Source organism: Aulonocara sp. 'chitande type north' Nkhata Bay, linkage group LG17, assembly GCF_057382095.1.
Source record: "Aulonocara sp. 'chitande type north' Nkhata Bay isolate Kocher_YH1m ecotype deep benthic linkage group LG17, A_spYH_male_GT1.1, whole genome shotgun sequence".
Taxonomy (NCBI): domain Eukaryota; kingdom Metazoa; phylum Chordata; class Actinopteri; order Cichliformes; family Cichlidae; genus Aulonocara; species Aulonocara sp. 'chitande type north' Nkhata Bay.
The window spans coordinates 35880334-35906119 of NC_141360.1; the positions used below are offsets into that span (position 1 = coordinate 35880334).

At 41.4% G+C, this 25786-nt stretch overlaps 2 protein-coding genes across 4 annotated transcripts in view; both read right to left on the minus strand.

Annotated features, from left to right (window-relative positions):
- Nucleotides 1–15471, minus strand: part of ahcyl2b (adenosylhomocysteinase like 2b) — a 49315-nt gene extending 33844 nt beyond the window's left edge. The window contains exon 1 of one of the 3 annotated variants that reach the window (XM_086270376.1): nucleotides 15061–15470. In XM_086270376.1, the coding sequence (XP_086126502.1) occupies nucleotides 15061–15396 (336 nt within the window). In that variant the 5' untranslated portion in view covers nucleotides 15397–15470. Of the gene's footprint in view, nucleotides 1–13713; nucleotides 14025–15060 lie in introns of those variants that run through there. The other 2 variants (XM_086270378.1, XM_086270377.1) reach the window with 2 other exon arrangements.
- A 127-nt stretch (nucleotides 15472–15598) lies between these two features.
- Nucleotides 15599–23594, minus strand: tmem209 (transmembrane protein 209). Its single transcript, XM_086270380.1, has 15 exons — nucleotides 23553–23594; nucleotides 23093–23253; nucleotides 22944–23002; nucleotides 22321–22452; nucleotides 21936–22165; nucleotides 21642–21846; nucleotides 19796–19971; nucleotides 19598–19669; nucleotides 19402–19498; nucleotides 19140–19265; nucleotides 18507–18604; nucleotides 18060–18174; nucleotides 17833–17930; nucleotides 17341–17414; nucleotides 15599–17135 (listed from the first exon to the last, which is right to left on the minus strand). The coding sequence occupies exons 2-15, from the start codon at nucleotides 23230–23232 to the stop codon at nucleotides 17081–17083; spliced, it is 1677 nt and encodes a 558-aa protein (XP_086126506.1). The 5' UTR covers nucleotides 23233–23253; nucleotides 23553–23594; the 3' UTR covers nucleotides 15599–17080.
- Between the last annotated feature and the right edge of the window lie 2192 nt (nucleotides 23595–25786).

A 25786-nucleotide genomic window follows, 5' to 3' on the forward strand; every position in this document is an offset into this window, starting at 1 on the left:
CAAAAGGAGATGTTTGAGTCTAGACTCCATCAGGGGACCAATTCACTTCTCGCTCTTTTTCTTTTTATTTCAAAAATGGAAATATTAAAATAAAAGGCACCCAGAGACAACTCATACTGTGAATTGGTTCTGCAGAAACAAAACTGAATGGACCTGAACTGTAATTCTAAGTTTTCACCAGGATGAAACTGTACAAGAGTAGAGGGAGCTGTGGGTATTTTCGGTCTGGGTGCATCTTTAAGAGGGACATGTAGTGCTTATTCAATTGTTTCTAACGACAATGCCTCATTGGTAGATAAGCTACACGCACCAACAGTGCAATGAAGCACTGTGTGTCTTTTCTGTTGCAAGCTTTCACCCCCCCCAGGTCCTAAAGAGGGGAGAAATGTCCTTTGACTAGACAGACACTGACCTATGACCTAGCTGTCCAATCACTTTGGAGAAATGAGGGACAAACATCACCTGTGTGAACCAACTTGTAGCTGTATAACAATGGAAAACTTATTCTGCAACTCTCCAAATATTCCCACATATCAACTGACACCCCAGGATTACCACAAGAATTATATCATTACAGCACTGTTTGGGAGAACGTTTTGTTTGCTGTGGATCTGCAGCAGCAGTTAGACAGTACTCATATCACTGACAGGGGATGTTCTGTATTAAAGCAATCCAAGTTTCTTAGTTTTAAAAAAGAAAAAGGAATAATTATTATGTCCTCAAAGTTAAGTGTTATCAATACATTTCATCTATGTTTTATCTAATGATATAACATTATATTTATAACATACCAACACTGTCACTAGATGTCATAAATGCTGCCATAAGATGGAGTCTGTCTGCTATCACTCTGCAATTGAATGGGATTAAGTTGGCAATTTTGCAAGCAATCCGTTTGCGATAATACAGCAATTGACTGATAAATCATTTAAAAAAAAAAATATATATATATATATATATATATATATATCACACACACCTTTTGCCGTCTGCATAGACTGAAATTCACATTTTGGCTAAACAAGCTTTGCAGAAATTGCTGTCAGGCAGTGGAAAGCTCGGGTTTGCTGTCCAAGTCCAACATGACATGAAAAAAATGAAAGAATGAAAAAAAAAGTTTTTTTCCTATTGCCTACAAACTGTGCATGAGAATCAGAATTCAAATCTTAAAAAATAAAATTAAATAACAAAAACAAATAATAATAATAATAATAATAATAATAATAATAATAATAATAAGGGGAGGATTACTGAATGAGCCTACTTCCTTTTGAATGCCTCTCTCTTACTGCAACTGCCTGAAATGGTCCCAGTGCTGCTATAAAACTATGGAAAGTATGCAGGGCCATCTACACAGAGCACTCCCCACTAAAACAATCGCTGTCCTTCTGATATGATCTGATAGTCACAGTAAAAACCCAGGGACACTGATACTGGAGGAGAACAGGCAATGAATGATGGGGCTTAGTGACAGATTAAACCCTACCTGCTTACTTAACAGAGACGGGGGAGAGAGGACACATGCAGGCCTTTCTGGAACTTTTTTCTTCTTTCACATGACTCTTCCTTCTTATTCTGAGTGGGGGTGGGTGTGGTGGTGGTGGTGTTTTGCTGTGTCGCTGATTTTAAATGCCACATTTTACTTGCAGTGACCACCAGAAACATTACTGATAAACTTTTGAGTCTTCAGCCCAAACTGACAAAGCAAAATATTCTGATTTTAAAAAAAAAAAGAAACAAAAAAAACCCCAAAAACTGTTAGACTTTGTTAATTAAAAACAGGCAAATTCAAATCATATCTAATTAAGAGAAGAAATACTGTATTGAGGCATTGTGGCATTAAATAGAAAAGATTTTCTATTATTAGAAAATCTCACTGAGTCTAATTATAGTCTTTATCTATCTCACATGCACAGTCCCAAAATTCAGTTGTGTAACAGGGTCTTTTTTTCCCCCCACTACGTCAATCAAACTAGGGCACGGTTTGGTGCCCAAAGGCTTCACACTCCCATTCAATGGCTGTGGTCAAATAACCTCCATTCACAGAGATGACCAAGCCATCAATATTACTATTGATCAGCTCATTTAATAATCAATTGTTTCTACTCTGACTATGTGGCTCTCACATCTGAGAGAAAACAAACCGCAACAATCGACAAATGATGACTAAAAGAACCGGCCCAATGAGCTGAATGACTTCCGACCGGTGGCACTGACGTCACATCTTATGAAGACTCTAGAGCGGCTCTTCCTCAACCTCCTCCGACCACAGGTACAACATGCCCAGGACCCACTACAGTTTGCATACAAGGCGGGTGTCGGAGTGGAGGATGCCATCCTGTACCTCCTACACAGAGCCCACTCACACCTGGATGGGGGAAAAGGCACGGTCAGGATCCTGTTTCTTGACTTTTCCAGTGCCTTTAATACCATCCGGCCCTGTATGCTTCAAGAAAAACTGAACAGGATGGAGGTGGACCCCTGCCTGGTGGCTTGGATCTCCGACTACCTCACCGACAGACCACAGTACGTCAGGCTGAAGGACATCACGTCTGACACAGTGGTCAGCAGCACAGGAGCACCACAGGGAACTGTGCTGTCCCCTCTTCTCTTCACCCTGTACACCTCTGACTTCTGCTACAACTCTGAATTATGCCACATTCAGAAGTTTGCAGACGACACAGCCATCATGGGGTGTATCTGGGATGATCAGGAAGAGGAGTACAGAAGTCTGGTGAGGAACTTTGTCGCATGGAGTCACACAAACCACCTGCAACTCAACACCTCAAAGACTAAGGAACTGGTTGTGGACTTCGGGAGGTCTAGAGCAGGTCCACTGCCGGTTCAGATAGAGGGGGAGGAGGTGGAGGTGGTCAACAAGTACAAGTACCTCGGGCTGTGGGTGGACAATAACTGGACTGGTCATGCAACACAGAGTACCTGTATAAAAAAGCCCAAAGCCGACTGTACTTCCTCAGGAGGCTGAGGTCTTTTAACATCTGCAGGAAGCTCCTGAGGATGTTTTACCAGTCGGTGGTTGCTGGAGTACTTTTCTATGCTGTGGTGTGCTGGGGGAGCAGCACAGCAAAGAAGGACTCATCCAGGCTGGAGAAACTGATCAGGAGGGCTAGCTCTGTGGTCGGCATGAAGCTGGACACTCTGGTGACAGTGGCAGAGAAAAGGACATTAAAGAAACTGATGGACATTATGGACAATGCCAGGCATCCTCTGCACACGGCCATTAACAACCAGAAGAGTCTGTTCAGTGACAGGTTGCTTCTCCCAAAGACAAGAACTAACAGACTTAAAAACTCCTTTGTCCCACACGCCATCAGACTGTTTAACTCCTCTCTGGAGGGGAGAGGGAGGGGAAACAGGAGGACAAAGGAGGGGGGAACAACTAAGCTGTAGTGCCTCTGCACCTCACTGTGCAATACCTTTTGTGCAATACTTTTGTAAATAGTCAACGGTGCAATAGACTCAATACTTGAAATGTGCAATTCACTTGTATTTTTATTTTTATTCCTATTTATTCTATTTATCCCCTTCGTATATTTTATTTATATTGTCTCTGTATTTATATATGTGTGTGTGTGTATAACTCTGTAACTTCTGTCGGTGCTGTGCTTTTTTGGAAATCGAATTTCCCAGAGGAACCCACCCGAGGGATTAATAAAGTTCTATCTTATCTTATCTTATCTTATCTTAAGTGATGCATCAAAACTGTGTCTGTGGCCTTTTTAGCAAATTGAAGAGCAACCTGTATCTGCTGCCTTTATACAGATCCATCTCCAGTCTACTTTTTTTAAGCCACTGCAGGGTCGATAAATGCCACCATTAGAAAGAAACATAATTTAACATTAACCAAAAATCAATTAAGTAATTATATATAATAATTTTTTCCACGAGCTTGAAAGCAACACCACACACTTTTAGAATATGCCACAACAAATCTCAAAAATTAAGTGATTTGTCTCTGGAAATGTGTGTTTGTGTTTTGTCTTCCCTCTTTTTGAAATGCTAAAAATAGCAGCAGCTCCCTGTGGGGAAGGTATAATTACATCAAAAGCACACAGTAGGGGGTGGTGCTGCTCTATTTTTGAATAAACCCATTATGGGGGTCGATGATCTATGTTTAATTAGGATTGTGGAGCAATTTCTTCATTGGTTATTAGGCTGGATTTGTCTTTATAAATTAATCCGACTAACAACAAAACCTGCACAGCAGCAAACAACATGAAATATGAGGAAAGCTGGTGTTTAAAGCTACTCTAAGGAGGAGGTTTTTTCCACATATATCGCCTATGCAAATAATTATCATATGACTCTAGTTTCCCCGAGCTATAGGTAACATTTTAGCATCATTCAGCTTATTGTTTGGGTTTTACACCCTGGAGTTTTGCCATTTTAGTCAATGATTGCTAAAAGACCACAAATCAAATACTAAAACACAACTGTGAAGAGGGCTGTCTGTTCAAACAGTACTATTCAAACAGCAGTTTGTTAGCAATACCATCTTTACATGATGTGCCTGACTTAACTAAGTAAAGAACATTACTTCTGCTCATATCAATGAAATTTCCTTAGCTCAAATGTAATAAAGTGTACATCTAGAAGTGGATTTATACATCCATTATCCAGCTCCAAGGTGATTCAAGCTTTAGCAGCCATTGTCTCTCTCTGCCAAGAGTTGGTGGTTTTGTCTAACTAATAGGAAGCTGGATAGACAGATGGGTGTGTAGGGGCTCATTTCAGGCTTTGTGAAGGCCTTTTGTGAGGCAGCACTTTTTGAGCACAATGTTGTTCCTTTGTTCACTTGCAATGCTCAAGCACAGAGCATTCGCTGTATTGCTGGGAGGTGCAACCAGAAATGTACACTACTTATTTTGTTTTTGTTAGTTTAAATTAGTGCTGTAACAAAAGGAGATTTTCATTTTGATATTACTGTATGATCAGCAAAATAACAATATTTTCACAGAATCAACAGAAAATTAAAGGGAAGTAGTGGTTTCATGTCTTTAAGCATGCCTGGGTTCTTCGGCACAGCCTGAACTCTCTTAGAAAGCTTTCTTCTAAGATCCCACGCTGCTTCAATAATGGTGAGGTCTGGGCTTTGCTGAGGCCAATCCATCACTGATGGTACATTTTTCTACCCAGCATAGACAGTTTGTTTGGAATCACTGTCATGGTGAAAAATCAAGCATCTATAGACATTCGCTGTTATACCACTTTCCTGATCTCTGCTGTACATATTAATGATGATTTGAACCAAAACGTTCAAAAATCTGGATTCATCACTCCACAAGAACTGCTGCCACTGATTTTCAGTCCAGTTCCAGGGTAATTTGGTATACCTTTGTGTCTTTTCTCAGTTTCCCTTCATTAAAAATGGCTTGTTCACAGACACCCTTCAGCTAAGACCATTTCTGACGAGCATTCAATAAAGAGCAGCTTGATCAACTAAATGACCAGATCTCAGATAGTTCTGCCCTCCATGGCAAGATACGCCAAGTTTTTGAACAACAGCTTTTTGGGAACCACCTTGTTGGTGCAAAATACTACTTTATGCCTGTCAAACGTTTTCATCTTTGGTATTTTCAGTTAAAGAACTAGAACAAGTGAAGTGTTTTGTCAGTTATGTGTAGACAACAATGGTTCATCCCTTGAGTTAGGTTCCTTTTTTATGCTTGAATGATTCATGGGTCAGTGTTAAGTGGCTTAAAGACAGACAAAAAAATTCCAATGAGAATTGTCATCTGAAACTCAGCGAAAAAGTAGCTAATGTGCAAACAAAGAACAATTGCTCAATATCTCTTTAAAGGTGACAAGAAAGTCTGGCTTTCTTGCAATAATATATCAAGAAACGACAGGTGACTCGGACATTTTTTTTTTAAACCACTACAGTTCCTTATACTACTGCTTCTTATAACAGAATTAAAATAAAAATAACAAAATAAAAACACTAAATAACAAAAACAGACTCTTGGATTCAATGTTTATATTGTTAGTTTGCCTCCCCCCCCCTTCTCTTTAAAACTAACTAAATCATACAGCATAGAAAGCTCCCAAATTTAGTGATGAAGCCTCTCTCAGCTCCTAACAGGTTGTTTTTGTCTAGCCAACATTACCCAGCATGCCCCTGTGGTGTAATTTTGAAAACATACAATTATAGGTGTTACAAAGTGTCTAACATGGTGTTTGTTCTGTTACAGTTTTACTTGTATGTGACTGACTGCAGTGTTAAAGTTAGAACCATAAGTAAGAACGTTTACATAGTCGACAATATTACAGATTTCTGTTTTCCAGAGCCACAAGAACCTTGCATAATTTATATCGTATGGGGAAATTGAAACAAGCACAGCCCAACACCATTTTCTTCTCATGCTTGGCGACTTGTCTGTTAATGTCCACAGATTCTCATGTGTACTCAGCATTGTAGGCTGGAGGTCGCACATACACACACACACACAAACAAAAAGCCTGGGCTCCCTCGCTGGTTCAACAGTAACTAAAGTAAGGGGTTTAAAATTTCACACTATGCTGGTTGTTTATGAACATGGGTTCCAGGAAAAGTGAGTGCTCTTCTTTTCCCTTCATTATGTTCACTCCTCTGTGCCAAGGATCTGAGGCTTGTAAAAAGCCTATTGATGGAAAGATGTGTAACTCAATCAGCTGTACATGCTCAGTGATACCAAGCTGGGATGACAAGGCAGGAAATGAGTTTCAACTGGGGAGTTGCAGATGTGTATGTGTGGGTGGTACACTCATTAGGAGGGATGCAAAGACTCTTAAAGTGCCAGTCTCAAACCAGACCCACAGGCAAGAAAAGGGGAAAACCTTCATGAATTGTCCACGACAGGCGTTCAGATCCCATCTACTGAGCACTAGATGTCAAGGCCAGTAAAGTCAGCATCATGTGCCAGTGGAAGGTGATACATGTAGGTGCAACCTAATTTAGAAATGAATGTGTGCTGTAAGAACAGCAGGAGACTGGGAGGTAAAATGCAAGCGATCAGTGATTTTTTTTTTCCCTCCCCAATCTGACAGCTGCACACCCTTAATGCCAAGGTAACCCTGTATAACCACTGTGCTAAAATGTCACAGACAGTCTACCCTGATAATGTGTTCTCATCCCAGGGTGCAAAATACTGCCATTTCACCAGCAGGCACTGCATCACATACAGGCACAGCTGAATGGCTCTCTTATACAGGTGGGCAAACTTTTGTGCCTGTAAGATGGTGGGAAGTTTCAAACTTGGCAGAGAGTGCTGTCCCATTCAGGAACTTTAAGTGCTGCAATTTGTTTAGTTTTCACTTGCCAATTAGTTCCCCTTTCCATTAGAGAAACATTAGACATCCATTGTGTTTATCTATTGTGTTTATTCTTTATAATAACCAGAGACACCGACAGCATTTGGATTGTTGGCCTATAATTTGTATTTTTGTGCTACCACCAGCCTCACAATAGGCTGGAATTTTCCTGTGCCAAACCAGATTTACTTTAAATTCAAATTCAAATTCAAATTTTATTTGTCACGTACACAGTCATACACAGTACGATATGTAGTGAAATGCTTGGACAAAGAGGAAGTATGTTAGCAAATTGCACAAATAAACCCAGAAGCTTATGCTTGATTTCGCTTCAGCTCTTTATATGTTATTAGGTTGCCCTTCCCCGCAGCTGGCTGAAGGACCAACGGCACAAGCTAAAGTATCACACAGTTTGTGATCCGGCCACCGCTGATCATAAACACCTACAACGCGTAAACGATGGTCTGCAAAGCTGTCCACACAACCACCACAAAACCATCTTTTACCCATAAGACCATAAGCAGCCTGTGTCCCTACCAAATGTTGGCTGTACAACCGCATAGTTCTATCAAGCAGTGTAGCCACTGCCCGCAGAACAGGTATCCATTGAGGGACTGCCAATAGAAACAAAGAACGCATTCACAGATTCTCTTTCTATGTGGCTGTAGATACACTGAATCTTTAACAATGCCTCTAGGTAGTGAACCTAGTTATTTCTTCTATGTTGATGGCTGTTGCTAGATTACAAAGAAAAGTAATACTACCTACTTCGTGACAGTACTACATAATACCATTCAGCATTGCTAGAGGGCCAAAAACTAGTAGATGTTAAGGGTTCAATTTGTTACTTTACTGGGGAAGAGTGCACCTTGAGCATATTCTTTTTTCTTCTGGTCTCTGCCCCAAATTCAGAGGCTGCAAGGCATCTTTCAACTGGTTGCTTCATTTAGGTTCCTCAGCCTGGACAGCTTTGCCACATTCGTGAAAAACAATAATCCAAATTAGTTGATTCTGTAATCATTTTTCCCAAAAGCAAGTATGTGAGTGTGGGTATGGAGAAGACCTCAGGACTAACTGTTTATAAAGATTTTTACATTATGCCCACTCTATTCTATTACATTTATTACAGCTCACAGTTTTGTCTAATGTTTGCTTGACTTCACCTCTCAGCCAGTCCACAGTTAATGGAAGTACAGCAAGAGTTGTGTGTATTCATACGTGAATAAAACACTATATAAATAAAGCTGGTTGTGGCATTTTACTTTAATGCATTACATAATGAAAGCAGCCATTATTTATCAATTGCACAACTGGGATTTAATGACCAGGCTGCTGGTTAGTTTTATTTAGTGTTGAGAATATTGTAACAAATATGTTGACCACGTGACCACCTTTTCAGTGTGAAAATTCTGATTCTTATTTTATCCATCCATGCATGCAGCCCTACAGCAGAGCAGCCGCTACAACGACCAATCTGGACAGCGATGAAGGGCTAACTATTTGGCAACTTGGAGCGAGAGAAACTGTAACTGGTGTAAAGTACTAACAGTCCATTTCCTGATTTGGCCCGAGTGCCATGGATAAAGATGGTTAGGCAGGCATGATCTCACACATAGTGGTGCTGGGATTCGCGCTGGGAAAAGGTCTTGTGCTGTACGGGAACACCAAGACTGTGAGAAAGTGAGACACGGCGTGAAAGCTAAATAATAAAAAACGACAGAGGAAGCGGTATCCTGCGGTGTGGGTAGTTTGTAACTCAGACTGTTTTGGGGGTTATTTTAAGAAGTCTGCTGATCCACTGTTTGGAAAGTATTGTTGAGCAGGCTGACATGAGGCACACAGCCTGAGCAGAACCAGAGGGGAGATGGAGCAAAAATAAAAAGTGGTGTGACATGGTAATTTGAGCAAGAGGAGAGTGAGAGCACCAGAGAAAGATCAGATAAATCCGGGGGTTTCACTCATAGGCCATTAAAAAGAGCGATAAACCTCAGCTAAGTGCACTGAGGGCAAAGCTGGCCAAATATACACCCTCTACCATGAGTGGAAGAGGCAGTTCAGACTTGCCAAATCACACAACAGTACCATTCAGTTCCTATAAGCATTTATTTTGAGATATATTACTTGGTCTCTTGCCTGGAAGTATTTCACAGTAATCCACAGATATAGCTCTTTGATCTTTTAAGTTAGTATTACATACACATACAACCAATCAGGCTTACCAGTGACTAACTGATTAATCAATCATTTACATTCAAGCTATGCACTCAAACACACACATTAAAACCCCAACCACTTACTACAGCCATTAAAGCTCTACCCAGGTCTGATTAACTAGTGGATCCCATGCAGGCCTGCCTGGGCCTCTCCACCACTCCTTACAACTGGGTTTGTTCTTTTTAAGACAGTCCACTCTACTGTCTTAAAAAGGGGCCAGGAACTTTCCCACTAAGGCAAGCCTTCAAACTACCATGAGGTTCAAGGTCTGGGCACGGGCTGTCGATCATTCTTAATGCTTCTCCGGTGACCTCTGACAATGCGTTAAAGCTTGCTGGGACCTCACAACTCCTGTGAGCTTTTTAGTCCTGTCATAGAGTTTCCAAATCAGCATTTAAAGGCACTTGTGAAGCTGGGAAGCTGTCATGTTGTTAGACAGATATAAAAATGACAGTAGAAATACGGCTCTTTGTGCTGTATCTGTAGTAGAGACGTGCTAGCCAACAAAAAGATAATTATAGCAATTAATTTGTATTAAATTCAAGACTCAATAGTTCATGTCAAAGTGGAACCATAACAGTTTTCTTTTAAGGAGTCGCCAGCAAAAAGTAAAACTGTATTTATGAAGCGCCTTTCAAGATGCTCATATTAAACATGCCCAAAGTTTCAGATAATAAGGTCAAGGTGTGTTCAAGTAACCACAGGCTTCAGACTGCTCTAAATATTAAGGGTCAGATTCTGTTTCAACATTCGGCTCAGTATGAAGTCAGAGAGATAGCTGTGAGCACATCAGCCCTACTTTCAAACCTTCTGTTTTGGAGGGAGAGCCAATCAGAAGAAGGTTGGCAAATTGATGTGCTGCACCATGGCCCAGTATAAGATAAATAAGGATTATTTTGAACTTTGACTCATTCTACTAGAGTCCAAAAAGAATAGAGTTGGCAATGAGCTCAATAAGGTCTGAGCCAAGAGTCTAGCCAGTATATCAGTGGGGCCCATGTATAGGCCGATATTAGCTCCTTACCGATATATTGGTACTGGTATTTACAGCAGTCAAAATATAAAAATTAAGTAATAAAATAGATGTGAGAAAGATGTACACGTGTGTGTGTGTGTGTGTGTGTGTGTGTGTGTGTGTGTGTGTGTGTGTGTGTGTGTGCCACAAATACAACCAGCAGAGTCGAGCAGAGCATATTGTAACCCTTGACTTTTGACAATAAAACTGCATTGTTATGTTATCTTAATAGTGACTCATAAATAACACGCACAATAAAATGTTAGGGAAATCTGTTTGTGTTTTTGTGCGTTTCAAAAAATGTAATAAAAATTGTCCGATATTAGATATTTAAATAACTAAATATCTATCTCAAAAAAATTTTATCTGTCAGGGTCTACAAGTTTATCTGAAGAGGGGACTTGAATAAATATATTTATTCCTATAATCTATTTGATGAATACAAAAGTAGGGGTAGGACATAATTCAACTTCTATCCCTTAGGAAGTGCATGTGATCACCACAATGCAGGCACTCCCCCACACACAGACCAGCTCAGTTGCTGAGGTGACTCACCAATCAGAGGGCGCAGGGGAAGGACAGTGACACATTCGCCTTTGTAGCTGAGAACAGTCACGGGGAGATGAAGATCAATGTGCTTGCATGAAGATGGCCACGCTGAGAAACCACAGAGCAGCCACCTCATATCCTTCACCAGATGACTTGGAACAATCACGAGAGCATGGAAGGAACTGATGAGGAAACAGGCTGCGCAATCTTTAGCTCAGCTGGCTTCAGCACATCGTACTAGCTCCCTGCTTCATCTCACCATATTGACACCTGCATGAAACTGATCACAACAATAGTGCCTTTTACAGAGCAAGCTGGTGTAAATATAGTTACAATTAATGAGTTAATGAGTGGCATTAGAGTGGAAACCTATAGCACCATCAACACGTGGCAACAACAACTTGGGCTGATTTTTGACTCTTGTGAAACACAACCCCACCTTCAAAATTGTTTTCGTCCTGAGCCACATGTCACTAAGCCTGTTAACCAGTGAGCACTACCAGGAACATCAGCTTAGTAGGTGATATAACATTACAACAGAGAGGAATGTTCCTGGTAGATCCTGCTGTTCTGTGAAATCATTTACCGTAATTGTCGGGCTATAAGCCGCTACTTTTTGCACAAGCTTTGAACCCTGCGGCTTTTAGTCAGGTGCGGCTTTTCTATGGATTGTCCATGATTTTTGTCATATCGTAAGACTATTTGTTTTATTTGTTCCGCTGTTGTACGGCACTACGTTGCCTGGCGGAAGGGCATGTGATCTGACACACAGTATCGGGGTTCAAGAGTGGTATGTTGGTCACATGTCCATCCGCCAGGCAACATAGTGTTGTACAAGTAGCGCGAAAAACAAACTTCAAAGTAGCGCTACCCGTTCAGCAGGAGACGTGGATGATGAGCGCCGATAAACTTGCGAAAAGCAAGTTATGCTCAACTCCACCAGTGGAATCTGACAGCGTGGAAAAGTTTGAAAACATCCATGATCACCAACGGATTTCGAAGGGCTGGACTGCTGCATGATGGAGAGGAGGACACCGCCACGGCCCTTCTGAGGGTGTTCGACACTGACACTGACAACGAGGATTTGTTTGGTTTTGAAAGTGACAACAAAGGAAAGAAGCTGAGAGTGGATGACGAAGCCATCCTGAGCCTGTTCGTATCCGACACTGGAGAAGAGGACTTTGGTGGTTTTAGTGCGCAGGAAGAAGAGAAAGATGGTGGTGAATGACTGACTTTTCTTCTTGTTAAAGCCGTGTCACTGCACCTGAGCCTAAAAGGTAGTCCGGATCCATTTTTCTGGTGTGCTGTAGGTTATTGTTATGTACTACATTTGTTACTCATTTATGAAGCACAGTACATGTTTCGTTCCATTACCGCTACTTGTACATATACCTAAAAAGTTATGCAAATATGTACCCATAACTTGTTATTCAAAATATTAATAAAAGGGGTGTGTCTCCAAACAGCCATCTCTTTCCTGACAATTCCCTTTGTGCATATTCTCTTACATATGATAAGTCAACATTGAAACACCTGCGGCTTTTAGTCAGGTGCGGCTAATGTATGTACAAAACAGGATTTTCCCCTGATTTTAGCTTGTGCGGCTAATATTCAGGTGCGCTTTGTAGTCCGGGAAATACGGTAATAACATCACTATGCATGCTTCCCATAAACCTGTTAGGAAGTGCAATCCCTGCCAAATCAGGCAGGTGACACTACTGACCAAGTATGCAGCTACAAAAATGTCTGCCTGCCACACGAGTCTCGCACAGCAAACGTGATAGCAGCTAGGCCCGCTTCTTGAAGTACTCCGCAGCTGGAGCCTTCACCCAGAACTTCCCAGAGGCTGGAGATATTCAAGCCAAGCTGGATGGGTTACAATCACACTCATCACTGACTCAGAAAGCTTACATCTGGGCTCACCTACAACAGCAAGCTGGCCTTTTAATCCCCTCATGTGGTGAAATGATAGAGGCAAGGATTAAAAGCCAGCCAGCCAGCCAGTCAGTCAGTCAACACCACTGCCCTGCCTGGCTGCGTACTTGCATCATCGTCCCCAGTGCTTCACTTAGCTTTTACTGCAACTGGGGAAGGACAGTTCAGCAGATGCTCGAGGCCAGGCTGTGGTCATATAAATCTATAATGCAGTACCATTACTCCTGCTATACTTCATCTATAAATAGGCTGCAGGCAACCTTCTGTGAATAAACAAAAATACTGAAAAACAGTTGATCAGACCAATACAGTTCCAACACACTGCAGAAATTTACATAACAGGCAGACTTCAGCCCTAAAAGTGTTCAGGATGGCGTTCATCCTCAACTCAAGCTTTCTGGACTCTCTGCATCCCATGAACTTGAAACAAGACAACACACTTGCAATGAAAATTCAAAGACAGACATACATTTTAATCACACAAGCTAAGCCATAACAACAGGATATAAAGATCAACATATAATGATCAGATATTTAATAGAGTGCCTGCACTGATATTTGAAGGAAATATTGGTAAAGAGTTAACAAGTGTGACCAAAATGTTTACTTTCAAATAAAATTTTTTTTAAAAAAGCACTATTTTAAGTAAATTTTCACAACTACTTCTCCCCTTAATCAACAGTCTGTACCTTGCACCTGCATTCAAACTTGGCCTCCTCAGTAGCACAGATGTGGCTGTTTCTTTCCCATAGCTCTGGCTGCGCTTCCCCCTGCAAGCCCGGTGTTTCCGACTGCTCATTCTCTTCTAGATGCCGGCTCGCTTTGACAGTCTGAGGTACTTGAAGCCATCTGCTCTGTGCTGCGCACTCCATTCTCTCACGTTACTACCAAACATTTGGCTAAAGGGTCTTTAAGCTGGGTTTCCTTCGGGGTTTGGTTTAATAGGATAGGATCACTGACGTAGTACAGGGTGTGGGTGGGGAGTGCATCCCACCCGACTTGTCCTTTCACCGGGTTTCACCCAATTTCTAGGCTTTCTGAAGCCAAAAAAACCCACTAAAGTGGCATGTGTATTAGTGCAACAGCTGACCACTACTTATAAAGTCCACTACAAAGATAACAGGATATGCAACTGTTAATAAAGCTCTTGCAATCATTTTCTTATCAAATAAAAAAATGTCCTTTCCTTGAACGTTGCCCTTCTTCTGTCCTAAAAAAGACCTTGTAAGGAGCAGAGCGATAAGACAACCACAGCTAAACAGTGCCTAAATCCACCTACGGTATCAATTATAGGTGTTACAGACTCAAAGAGGTTTATTTTTATAAACCAGGTCACAGGGGTTACACATCACTGACTACTGTTACAGCCAAGTTAGACCACACACCTGCATAAATTTGACTAAACTAAAACGGCATGTCTGTTTTACAGGCAGTGAACTGTGAATAGTTTTAACATAATAATCTGAGGTCAAGCAAGGGTCATGAAGTTCCACAGAAGGACACCCAAGTGTCAATAATCAGAGCTTCTTCAAAAATAAGAAAGATGTGCCACAATTAAACTACGACTGAAAAGACCATATCCGAAAAATGTAAGCGGTCTGTGTTTTGCGTTTGTCACGTTTATGCTCAAGATAATGTGACACAAATATACACAAACCTACAAAAGCATGTGGGACCTCATGCTATGAGAGAGCTTTTAAATACCCAGTATCAGCACAACTTGTGAGAACAGTTGGATACTGTCGCCCACCTCCTGAGTCCTAAATATTTCACTTAAATGTCAGCCTTAGTGAAAACGGGTATGAGAAAAAGAATAACATTCCTTCCCTTGTGTTATAAGCAGTGAAAAGCATCATTTAAACCGTCAACGGCCGCCGCCGATTCAGCTTTGGTGCCAGCTAGCCTGTTAGCATCGTCACACAATGCCAGCTTTCCCAGCAAGCTCGCGCTGCGGCGAGGTCCTCAGTGGTGGTCCAGCAACAGCGAGATATACAAAAGCACTTATGTGGAGGGGAGAAAAATGCCGCCTGTCTTACCTTTTTCATGCGAGGAGCCTCGGCAACGGTTCCGTCCCGGTTGACAAACGCCTCCCCGCCGTTCTGCTGCGGGTCCGAGCGTTTCATAGACGACGCTTGAGGCATCTTCGCCGGGTTTGGGGTGAGCAAGCCCGTGCCTCCTTCCCCGGCTTTCGCGGAAGGCTCCGCGATAGGGGACACGGCAGCCGCGGAACCGGCCTCGTGCGGGTCGTTTCTGGGGAGGTTCTTGCCTTCCGACGTGGGTGTCACCGGGGATTCAGCCGGCAGGTCTTTGCCGGTGGGGACGTCTTTGAGTTCGACCTCTGCCATTTTCGCTGCCACAACCTGGACTGACATCGCTGCAGTTTCTCAAAGTCCTTTTTCCAGCACGATAGCGAGTCAAGCGGATGTGAGCGGAGGAGCCACGACGGCCAAATGCATTGTGGCTCTTGTAGTTCCACTAAGTAGCTCAATGGCTCACAGGACACTTCTCACACCACTTATTCGTACATGAGTAACGTTTTATTGGACGTCAATACATGCAGCAAAAGAACAATATCGTTACTTATTATTATAATACATTTAAATTAGCTAAAAAGAGAGTCCTAATAGACATTGAGACCACATTTCCCAATAGAGATAGCCGGGTTGCTAAATACACTCTGGGAAATGCAGTTTTTAATAAAAAGAGGACGACAATAAACTACATAACAAACGTGAGCTTTGCAGATAATGCGGTTTCAAGAGACAATCTCATAAAATGCACACTTAGATCTTTTTTGTGAAAAATAATCAAATTTCTTTCTAAAATAAAATATTTACAACGTACAAAATCCACTACTGGTGGTGGTCAGAGGGCCCGGTTGCGCCAGTGTCCGGCAGCCTTGCCTCTGTCAGTGCGCCCCAGGGTGGCTGTGGCTACAATGTAGCTTGCCATCACCAGTGTGTGAATGGGTGCATGACTGGATGCGTAAAGCGCTTTGGGGTCTTTAGGGACTAGTAAAGCGCTATACAATTACAGGCCATTTACCATTTTACTTGTTTTGTCAAAGTAAGCAAGAGCAGGCTGCGCTATTACACTCTGTGTGTACCAGAGTGTTTATCAATACTCTAGTCAATATACTGCATCACATAATGCGGTGGTACATAAGACGGGTACAAGACGAAGGTCAAATCACAAATAAGGAGCTGCACTGCCACCAAGTGGATGCCTAAGATATTTAAAAAAAACAACAACAAAAAAACAGATCTCAAGCACACTGCGTACAGTTCAAGGAAATGAAGAAACAAGTGTTTTCTATAATTAATATTTCAATTTAATTTCCAAGTCTCGTTTGACACTTGTAAAACAGCTTTATCGAAAACAAACAAACATGTAGAGGGTGGTATAAAATCTAAGGAAAAGAAATATTCACAGAAACAGACGTTGGTGACTTGAAGGCTTTTCATCTCTCCATCACACATAGTTCAACTGTTATACATGTATGTGCAGCATTTCCGCAGCTGTACATATACGTACAACTGCTTTCAGCATAGCTGCAATATCCACTGGTCTTTTTTTCCCCTCCCCAGTAATTCAAGCGCATGCCAGGAATAATCCGATTATTGCATTCTAAACTACAACAGGACAGGCGGGGAAAGCGACAAAAAGTTGCTATTTACATTCAAGCTGATGGGTCTGAGCCCTTGCTGTCCACCAGATAAATCTGAGGTATATTATTTACAAGGCTGCCATGCGGGTACATTCTTAAAGTAAAAAATCAGAAACTCCAAACACTGTTAAAAAATACAGCTCTTTGTTGTATCATAAGCACTCTGTGGTGAAAAAGAAACATGTCTCTAAAAATGCAAATGAAAACACAGCAGGCTGTCAATCATCAAAATGTTCAAAGAACATGCATCTACTCTAACTGAAGTCTTGTGTGCTGTTTGTTTGCTGTTGTGTTTTTTTTTTTTTTGCTCATGTCCACCAGAAAGGAGACACACATGTCCTCAAATCCACTTGGAGTTCCCTTGTAACTTAATATTTGAGGATGACGCCTCAGTCCTCAAAAATCCACAGGATGTTCACACCTGAGAGGCCCAGATTCACTCTCCTGAGGAGAATATGAGAACAATTTAACCACAGTACACAAGACAAGGTCAAAGTAGTCACTTAAAATAAATAAAAGTCTATCTTAAATCTGAACTTTAGTGCATCATTTCTATCGGGAAAATGAATCATTTCATGATTCTTTCTAATGGCTCTGTTCACGTTGGAGATTAAAATCCAACTAGCTTTGAATAAAGAGAAACACTCACCCCAGCATCCCTGACTCCTTGGTCTTAATAACATAGAGGAACATGAGGATTGTGTGGAACAGGTTGTTCCTGCCCTGTAACCGAAATCAACATAGGTTCACATCAGCGCAATAAAGTGTTACAAACAAGCAAGAAAACCTCAAATGTTACTGAACGATACGCCCGTTACATGCTGGCTCTTTCTCTAGGACGAGGAAGGCCCATGGATTTAAAGTAACAAGAGTTATTCTTTTATGAATAAAACATGGGTTTTTGATTTGCAAATCATTTTATTCAGCATCCCAACATTTGATAATGTGATAATGGCATTAGTATTTTAAGTTATCCTCCATGAAGGAGATTTTAATGTTTCCTTGGGAAAACAGAGGAATATGTAACAACCGCAAAATCATTGGCTACATTGTTAATTTAAACACTGCCTACAAATGGCCAACAATTTTACAACTAGTGCATTCCTAAAAAAAAAAGAAGAAAATAAAAAGGAGTGAGAACCTTGGGAAGACTGTAGACATGTCCTTGGTAGATGAGCTGGTAGTGAGGAGGAGTGGTGCTGCTTTGATGAATGCAGAAGAGGTTCTCCTTGGTAACATCTATGAGTTAATACAAAAAGGTGACACAAAAGAAAAAAAAAGCAATGCTGGATTTCAAGGAGGATCAAACAGTGGCCATCTTAAGTCTTTAAGTACTATTCTTCAAATCCTATCTAATGTTGTGCTCACCAGGTTTGTCCGGGGTGTGGCTAAAATGTTGAGAAGTGAAAGTCTTCCCATCTGGGTACTTTGGGTGCGGAGGCAGCCTGGAGTCCAGGTATGTGCAAAACACATGCATGAGGATCTGAGGAGACAGACACGTAGTTATTGTGACACAACTGAGCCACAGCGTGTGCAGTAAAAGAGCAAGGTCGCTTTGATCTGACGAGTAGAACAATTACGGTAATTATTCCAACCTTTGCTACTGACATTTACTTTTTAGCTCATTCACACCCCATCCTTGTCCTTTAGAAGCATTAAAAAAATCTTTTATATGATGAGAACTGAACACTGGAGCAATTTAAACACATTTTGAGTATACTCACATGTGACATTTATTAAATGCACATAATAAATAAATAATTGCTGCTCATTATGTCTGTGTGGATATCGCTGGGTGTGGTCATGTACACTCACAGCACAGTCAGTAGGAAGGTCTGTATCCCATTTCCTGTTCTTCAGGTCACCACCACCGTTCCAGCGAAAGGAGCTCATACAACCGCTGTGAGCCAGCTCTGACACAAAGAAGAAATAAAACACACAGCACATATGCAGTGAAGTCCAATCACAGGTCCACAGTGTTCATATATATATATAAACACCCAGCACGCCCCTGCGGGCGGTTTATCCTTCAAGCTCGGGTCCTCTACCAGAGGCCTGGGAGCTTGAGGGTCCTGCGCAGTATCTTAGCTGTTCCCAGGACTGCGCTCTTCTGGACAGAGATCTCCGATGTTTTTCCCGGGATCTGCTGGAGCCACTCGCCTAGCTTGGGAGTCACCGCACCTAGTGCTCCGATTACCACGGGGACCACCGTTACCTTCACCCTCCACATCCTCTCGAGCTCTTCTCTGAGCCCTTGGTATTTCTCCAGCTTCTCGTGTTCCTTCTTCCTGATATTGCTGTCATTGGGAACCGCTACATCGATCACTACGGCCGTCTTGATAGATATATATATATATATATATATATATATATATATATATATATATATATATATATATATATATATATATATCAATTAATGCCTATATGCTTTAATATTAAACGCACCCTTTATCCGGTCCACTAGATACTCCTGGTTGGGTGTGATATCCAAGTATTGGACAATAGAGTTCAAGGTAGGGATGGAGGAGGCTTTGGTCACTGCTGCCTGTTTCAGACTGCTTATGCTGGCCTCTGGTGGAGAAAAAAAGTGAAAAGGTAAAGTAGCTGGCATAACAGTGCCTACAGAGTGTCAATTTCAATTGATTTGGAAATATTTTGAGGCAACTCCTTACTACTCATCAGTCAATAGCAGATTTTAGAAGTTTACCTCCTATCTGGAGCTCTGGGCAGCCCATTCTCCTGAGCAAGCTATTAACTGAGTCTATTTCTTTGACCAAGGGGACCAAGATAGTATCACTGATCCACTGCAGACACACATAAAATTATTTTTTAAAATTCAGATCAAATATTTCTGGACACCTGGAATTCATTAAATATATAGATATAAGTGAAGCCCTACTCACATTTCTAAGCTTGGCTGTCCAGCCATCAATGCGATCCAAAACCGGGCGACTGGTTGTGATTCTCGCCCACACCTACGTATCAGAAAGGAGATAGAAAACATTTTCAAAAGAGCCAACTATAGTTTAAAGAAGAGACAAAAAAAGGCTAATCTTTCAACTGATAAACCCCGCCCAAAAAACAAATACTGACACACAGACCTCCTCTGCAGCCTGTTTGGAGCCCAGGTCCGTCTCATCCTTGTGGGCAGAAGGCGCCTGAGAGCGGCATGCAGGCTGGTAAAGGAACTTCCTCAGGCTCTGCGCATAATCTCCCACCGAACGGTTGTAGTTCCAAAACGTAGGACTGTGACTTGGAGACACAGACTCTGGACTTCCTACACAGGGAATGACGCCATCATGACATCAGAAGTGACCTACTATGTTAGAATGGGGGATACTCATGCTAACTATAGCCAAAGTTTCAAATAGAGCTGGGCGATAGAACGATAACGATATGTATCGCGATATAACTTTTACTCGATAGAGAAATTAAGCTATCGCGATAGACCTCGCCGCTCTTGTCCTCTTAAAAAAAAAAAAAAGAAAAAAGGTCAGCCAATCCAAATTAAGTAGCGCAGAGCCGAACCAATCACAGCTGCAGCGTCACGTCGCGTGACTTGTTACGTACAGCACAAGTGCCAAGCCGCACGTGTGTTTGTTTGGGAAGCAGCCAGCCCGTAATGGAGGAAATGAGTGTGCCGACTAGAAAAATCAACCGAGCGTGACCGAAGAGAAAACAGATGATGGTTCCAATGCCGGAGAGATTGTCAAACGGAAGAGCCATAGAAGTTCCGTAGTGTGAAGGTATTTCGGCTATTTCAAGTCTGACAAAAAATAGAGTAGCGCGCACTGTAAATTGTGCCGAAAGCAAGTCTGGAAATACAATAAACTGGAGCATGCGTCACACTGTGCGCCACGTTATTGTTTCGGTGAAATGAATTTCTACAATACTGTTACTGTTAATTCTACTCTCTGCAGTGTTTAAATGCTTACATATACACACAGTTACTGTCCGTCCACACATACGACTCGGTTCTGCTTCTATGCCCCAGCTTTGTTTCCTTTTTCCCACCGGGGCTTCTAGACTTCTGATTGGCCAACATTTCGGCACGGTTAGGAATCTAGCGCCACCTGCTGCTTTGGCATGTTCATAGCAGCGTTTTCCTTCATTTCTGCCTTTATGTGTGGACGGGATTATTTTTTAAAACGAAAACGGAAAATCTCAGTTTTCAAAAATACCCGTGTACGTGTGGACGTAGCCTCAGTCTCTGACTGGAAGCGCTAATTCGTCATTCGGCTGTTGTCAGACTAAAGTAACTGTTAAAAGTGTTTGAAAAGCTAAGCTATACAACAAGGAGAGATTGAGAATTTCCTTTTAGTTCTCAGTTTATTTGATATTGACAAAAGTTAGTCAGTTTTGTCTGTTCTTCTGTAAAACAAACTAAGATTTATTTTTAGAATTAATATTTTGTTTCCAAGTGGAATTGACAATTTAGTAGTCTGTTTCGTTTGTTCATTTTGAAACTTAAACGCTTTAGCGGCTGCCTTTTGTGTAGTTTGCAATATTTGCCTTTATTTATCTGAAAAAGTCTCATGTTCCTTAAGTACATCTACCCTGTTGAACTTATTATGGGAAATAAATATTTAAATAAAAACAAGCTGCTGATTATTTCACATTTTACTTGTGAGCAACAGCACATTTAAATCTTACAAATATAGTTATTTGGCTTATATCGTGATAGATATAGTTATCGCCTGAAATGAAAAAAACATATCGTGATATGAAAAAATCTCATATCGCCCAGCTCTAGTTTCAAATAATAAGGATTTTCCACTCTTGGATCTGTACAATGTCCAAGAGAGGCACTATCCTTCAAGGCTGTAGTTCAAACCTTGCTTGTTAGCATAAACCCAACTGCCTAATTGTATTCATTCATTCATGCTTTAAAAATCGTGAATGAAACCTACAATTTCCTCTGTGATCTACTCTACTTTAGCTACCTACCAAGCTGGCTCCGATGACTCCTTTCCTCCTCTGTTCGCAGGAACCTCTCCAGACTTTTTAGATCCTCCATGTAGTCCTCCTTGCTTCCAGGGGAGTTAAACACTGAGGGAGGTGTGCGGTAACGAGCCCTCAAGCTGGAGCCTTCTGCTGACCCAATAGTAGTGGGATAAGGAGAGGAGCCAGAGGGTGGACTGTAGTTCAGCACCTGAAACAAGGAGAATCGTTAATGGAAAGGAAATGGAGTTCAGTTTTCTTTTTTTCTCGTGTACTCATGTCACTCCTGGTTAAAAGTACCTTTCCAAAGGACACAGAAGGGGAAAAGGGGCCTCCTGCACTGTTTGTTGGGGATGGGTTGCTGAGTGTGGGGCTATATCCAGGAACACAGCTGGGGGAGAACTTGGGGCTGCTGGAAGCTGTACGAGAGGGACTAAAGCTGAGCACGCTCTGGCCCTGCAAAGGAGATGACTGGGCTGGAGCCGGAGCTTCCTTCTTTTCTGGCTTTTGGGGCGGAGATGCCTGAATACCTGCAAAACAAAAAACCCCAACTCTGGCTCATATGTTCATCTAAAGATCGGATGGGGCTTCCTTTCTGCTACTTTACTTGCCACAAAGGATCTTGAACATAGCAAGAACTGGATAAAAGGTGTGGAAAAATATAAACCATAAATTTGCGCCTCACTTGTGTTTCTCAGACCCAGAAGGTGATGCTGCTCAGGGCTTACAGCAATTGTGGACGGAGCCATTGTGTATTTGAAATACTTCCAGAAGTCAAAAAGAGCATTGAGGCTAAAAAGGGAGGCAAGCACCAGTTCTGTAAAAGAAGAAAAAAAACGAAATAAAAGACTGTAGCAGAGCATGAACATGCAGGTGGCAAATTAAAAGCCATTTCCCTGTATTCCTGGCATGAGTCTTTTCAGCATTATATATGGTATCGTGCAAAATTCCTCTCATGTGCAAACGAATGGAAATACAGCATGAAAAACAAGTCTCTCAAGTTACAATTTAAAGTTGTTGTAAAAGCAGCCAATGTCCAAAGAAAAACTCTGAAAGAATTTCAGAAAGTCAGGACAACTATAAGAAGAACACATTATAACCCTACAAGAAAGTCTGTTTGCTTGGAAGCAAAACATGAAGTGAAGCATGAGTTAAGACTTTTCTACACTGTAAATGTTACTTTAAGCACAGCTGAGAATAAATAGGACTTATTCTGAACAGAGAAACAAAACACAATTCTGATACGTAGCCTAATACGGTATATTAGGTCTGCGTTGCTGTTTGTGCAGTAGTGTAGAGGAGCCTCACCGATGTACCAGATAGGCCAGTAGGTAATGTTGTAGTATCGGCTCAGCAGCTTGCCTGACCTGATAGAAAAGTAAAAAGTAAAACCAGACGGGTACATAACCACACCGCCAAGCACACAGCATTATTTAACATTGAGGTATGTAACTTACATTTCAGTGTAAATCATGCCAGCAAGAGATACGTTTAGAACAGCCCAGGCAAGGACCACCTGACGAGCCTGCTCCTCCCTCCTCATCCTCAGCGCCCTGTCTATCATGCTGGGCATCCCCTCCTTCGGCGGAGTGAACATGGTTTTATCCCACTGATCAGGCTGAGGGAAAGCATAAAGAAATAACTGTTCTCTGGCTCGGCAAGGAATAAAACCGCGTGACAGTAATAGCTGTACTTGGCTCGCGACTACGGGTACCATAGCATAGTTTAGTTAGCCCGGCATACTAACAGGAAGGGCTAGCTAAAGTTAGCTAGCTTACAAGTTAAAACAGTTCTAAGTTAGAGGCTTGGTTACACTTTATGCGCCCCTTCTCATTGTTAAAAGTAACAACATTTGAACCAAACATTAATACAACCACAAAACAAACACAAAGCACAGGGAATTTAAGAAATTCATACCACGCTAAAGTGAATGACAAATGCGGCGCTGCATGATTTGTATTTCACCGGAAGTTGTAGGGTGCACTTCCGGTACCTTCTATATACGCATCAAAGCTGCTCAAATTTCAATAGTAAAAATAAAATATTATTATATTCTTATATATATTAATGCAGACACAATTAATTATTTGTTCATTTTCTGTAAGACTAAAGTAGTAGATTGCGCTTTAATCTTAGAAGGTCACAGTTTGTTTCAGGTCATAAATATTGAAACATGTGATATTAATATGGCCAACTGGGGGCGTTGCCCATCTTGTTTTACCATTTTCATTCACGTAGAGTTGAAATAAGGTATTAATGGCTTAAACTAAGGTCTAATTTTGACAGACACATAATCACAAAAAGACAAACACAACCCGAATTAACTAATAACAGAAGCTATTAGTTATAAAGTTATTCTATTTGTATTTAATATCTTGAACGAGAGGGAGACAGGTGTAAGAGTGAAACTGCAAGGAGCAGAGGTGGTGAAGGTGGATGAGTGTAAAAACCTCATCCAAAGGAAAGGGAAGGTTTACAAAAGGCTTGAAACCCCATTAATAACTATAGGGACAATCAGTCCCATACCATATACTGTCATGTTAAAATGTTTCAGTGATCAACAATTCATGCAGGAGTAAAAAGTGTGACAACCAACCCTGGTCTACCCTACATCAGAGGGACAGCTAGGGATGAGCGGTTAAGAGACAGAGTGAGAGACGCAGGGCAGAAAATGTTTGTGCGAAGGAGGGACAGTGGATATACTGTACAATGGGTGTTAAATATGGAGCTGTCAAATAGAAGAAAAAGAGAAAAAACGGCGAGAAGATTCCTGGATGTAGTGAAGCAGGACATGCAGAGAGGTTGGTGTAACTGAAGGGATACAAAAAACATGGTGAGATGGAGATAGATGATTCACTGTGATGATCCTAAAGGGAGCGGCAGATTAATTGTTCACGATGCAGACTTCTCAAAAACTCCCCCTAGGATCAGATGTTCTTAGCATCACTTTACTAATAGTCTGCTGTTTAAGAAAGACTGATATTTGTGAATCATGCCTCATTTGCCTCAAGATCAAACACAAACTGAACAAATTTTCAAAATTCAAGAGCACATACAAACAACATGGAAAATAGATAAATACAAATAAAAAAAAGTTAACAGAAAAAATAAAATAAAAGCTGTATTTTGAGGAAAGAAAGCCAACAAATCCTCAGTGTGAACTATGGTGGAGGGGGCATCATGGTTTGGTACCTTATTTCTTGGTCACCTGGAAATCACCTTGAAAGCAGTAAAGGGGAAAAGATGACTTTAAGCTTTAATCCTAAAATGTAACAGGAAATAATCAAGGCAGCAGCCTGTGAGCTGAAGCTGAATCTGGAGAAAACGGTGTGTGTGTGTGTGTGTGTGTGTGTGTGTGTGTGTGTGTGTGTAGAGGAGGTGGTCTGGCATTTAAGGTTTTCAATATATCATTTTCAGATTTGGTTTGAAGATCACACCAAATATGAAAATTAGCAAAGACTTTATATTTCCACCACAAGTTTTTTTTATGGAGCATCCTCAAACATTACAACAATATACTAGACCTAGACCTTTTTCAATATGACAACCTACAACATCACATTGACACCATAACAAAATTACACAGTGTGTGAACATATCTTAAAATCTCAAGTTTTTCAGCTTATACAAGCCACAAATGCTCGCTAAATTTGGCTCCTGGGTGTGCTCTCTGGGTGTTCTTGTTCAGGATTTATTCCAGCCAATATCTGGCAGTAAAATTCTGTATCAAATCAAAAAGGTCATACACGTTCATAAGTCGAACTACTTCGGGGCTTGTAGTTTAACTTTGATGAAGTACAAAACATTTGCTGTATGAAAATGTTCATCTGTGGTAAAATACAAATAATCAAGATGGTTTGCTGGTGGTGCAGTGTTTGCTTCCGGGACCTGAGGTTAATCTCCATTTCTTTCTTTGTTCTCTTCCTCTCCTCTTCATAAAATTTGATTTCTTTCTGGTTCTCAACCAGCATCTGTCTTTCTTCCTTACACTGGGTGAGCTGCTGCCTCAGAGCAGCATTTTCTGCATCCAGCTCCTGACTATCCAGAAGGGCTTGGTGCAGGGTTTGCAGCATGCTGCTGGGGAGCATGTCCATCATGCTGGGATGCAAAATCAGGCTGCACTTGTTCAAGTGACTAAAAGACAAAGAAAT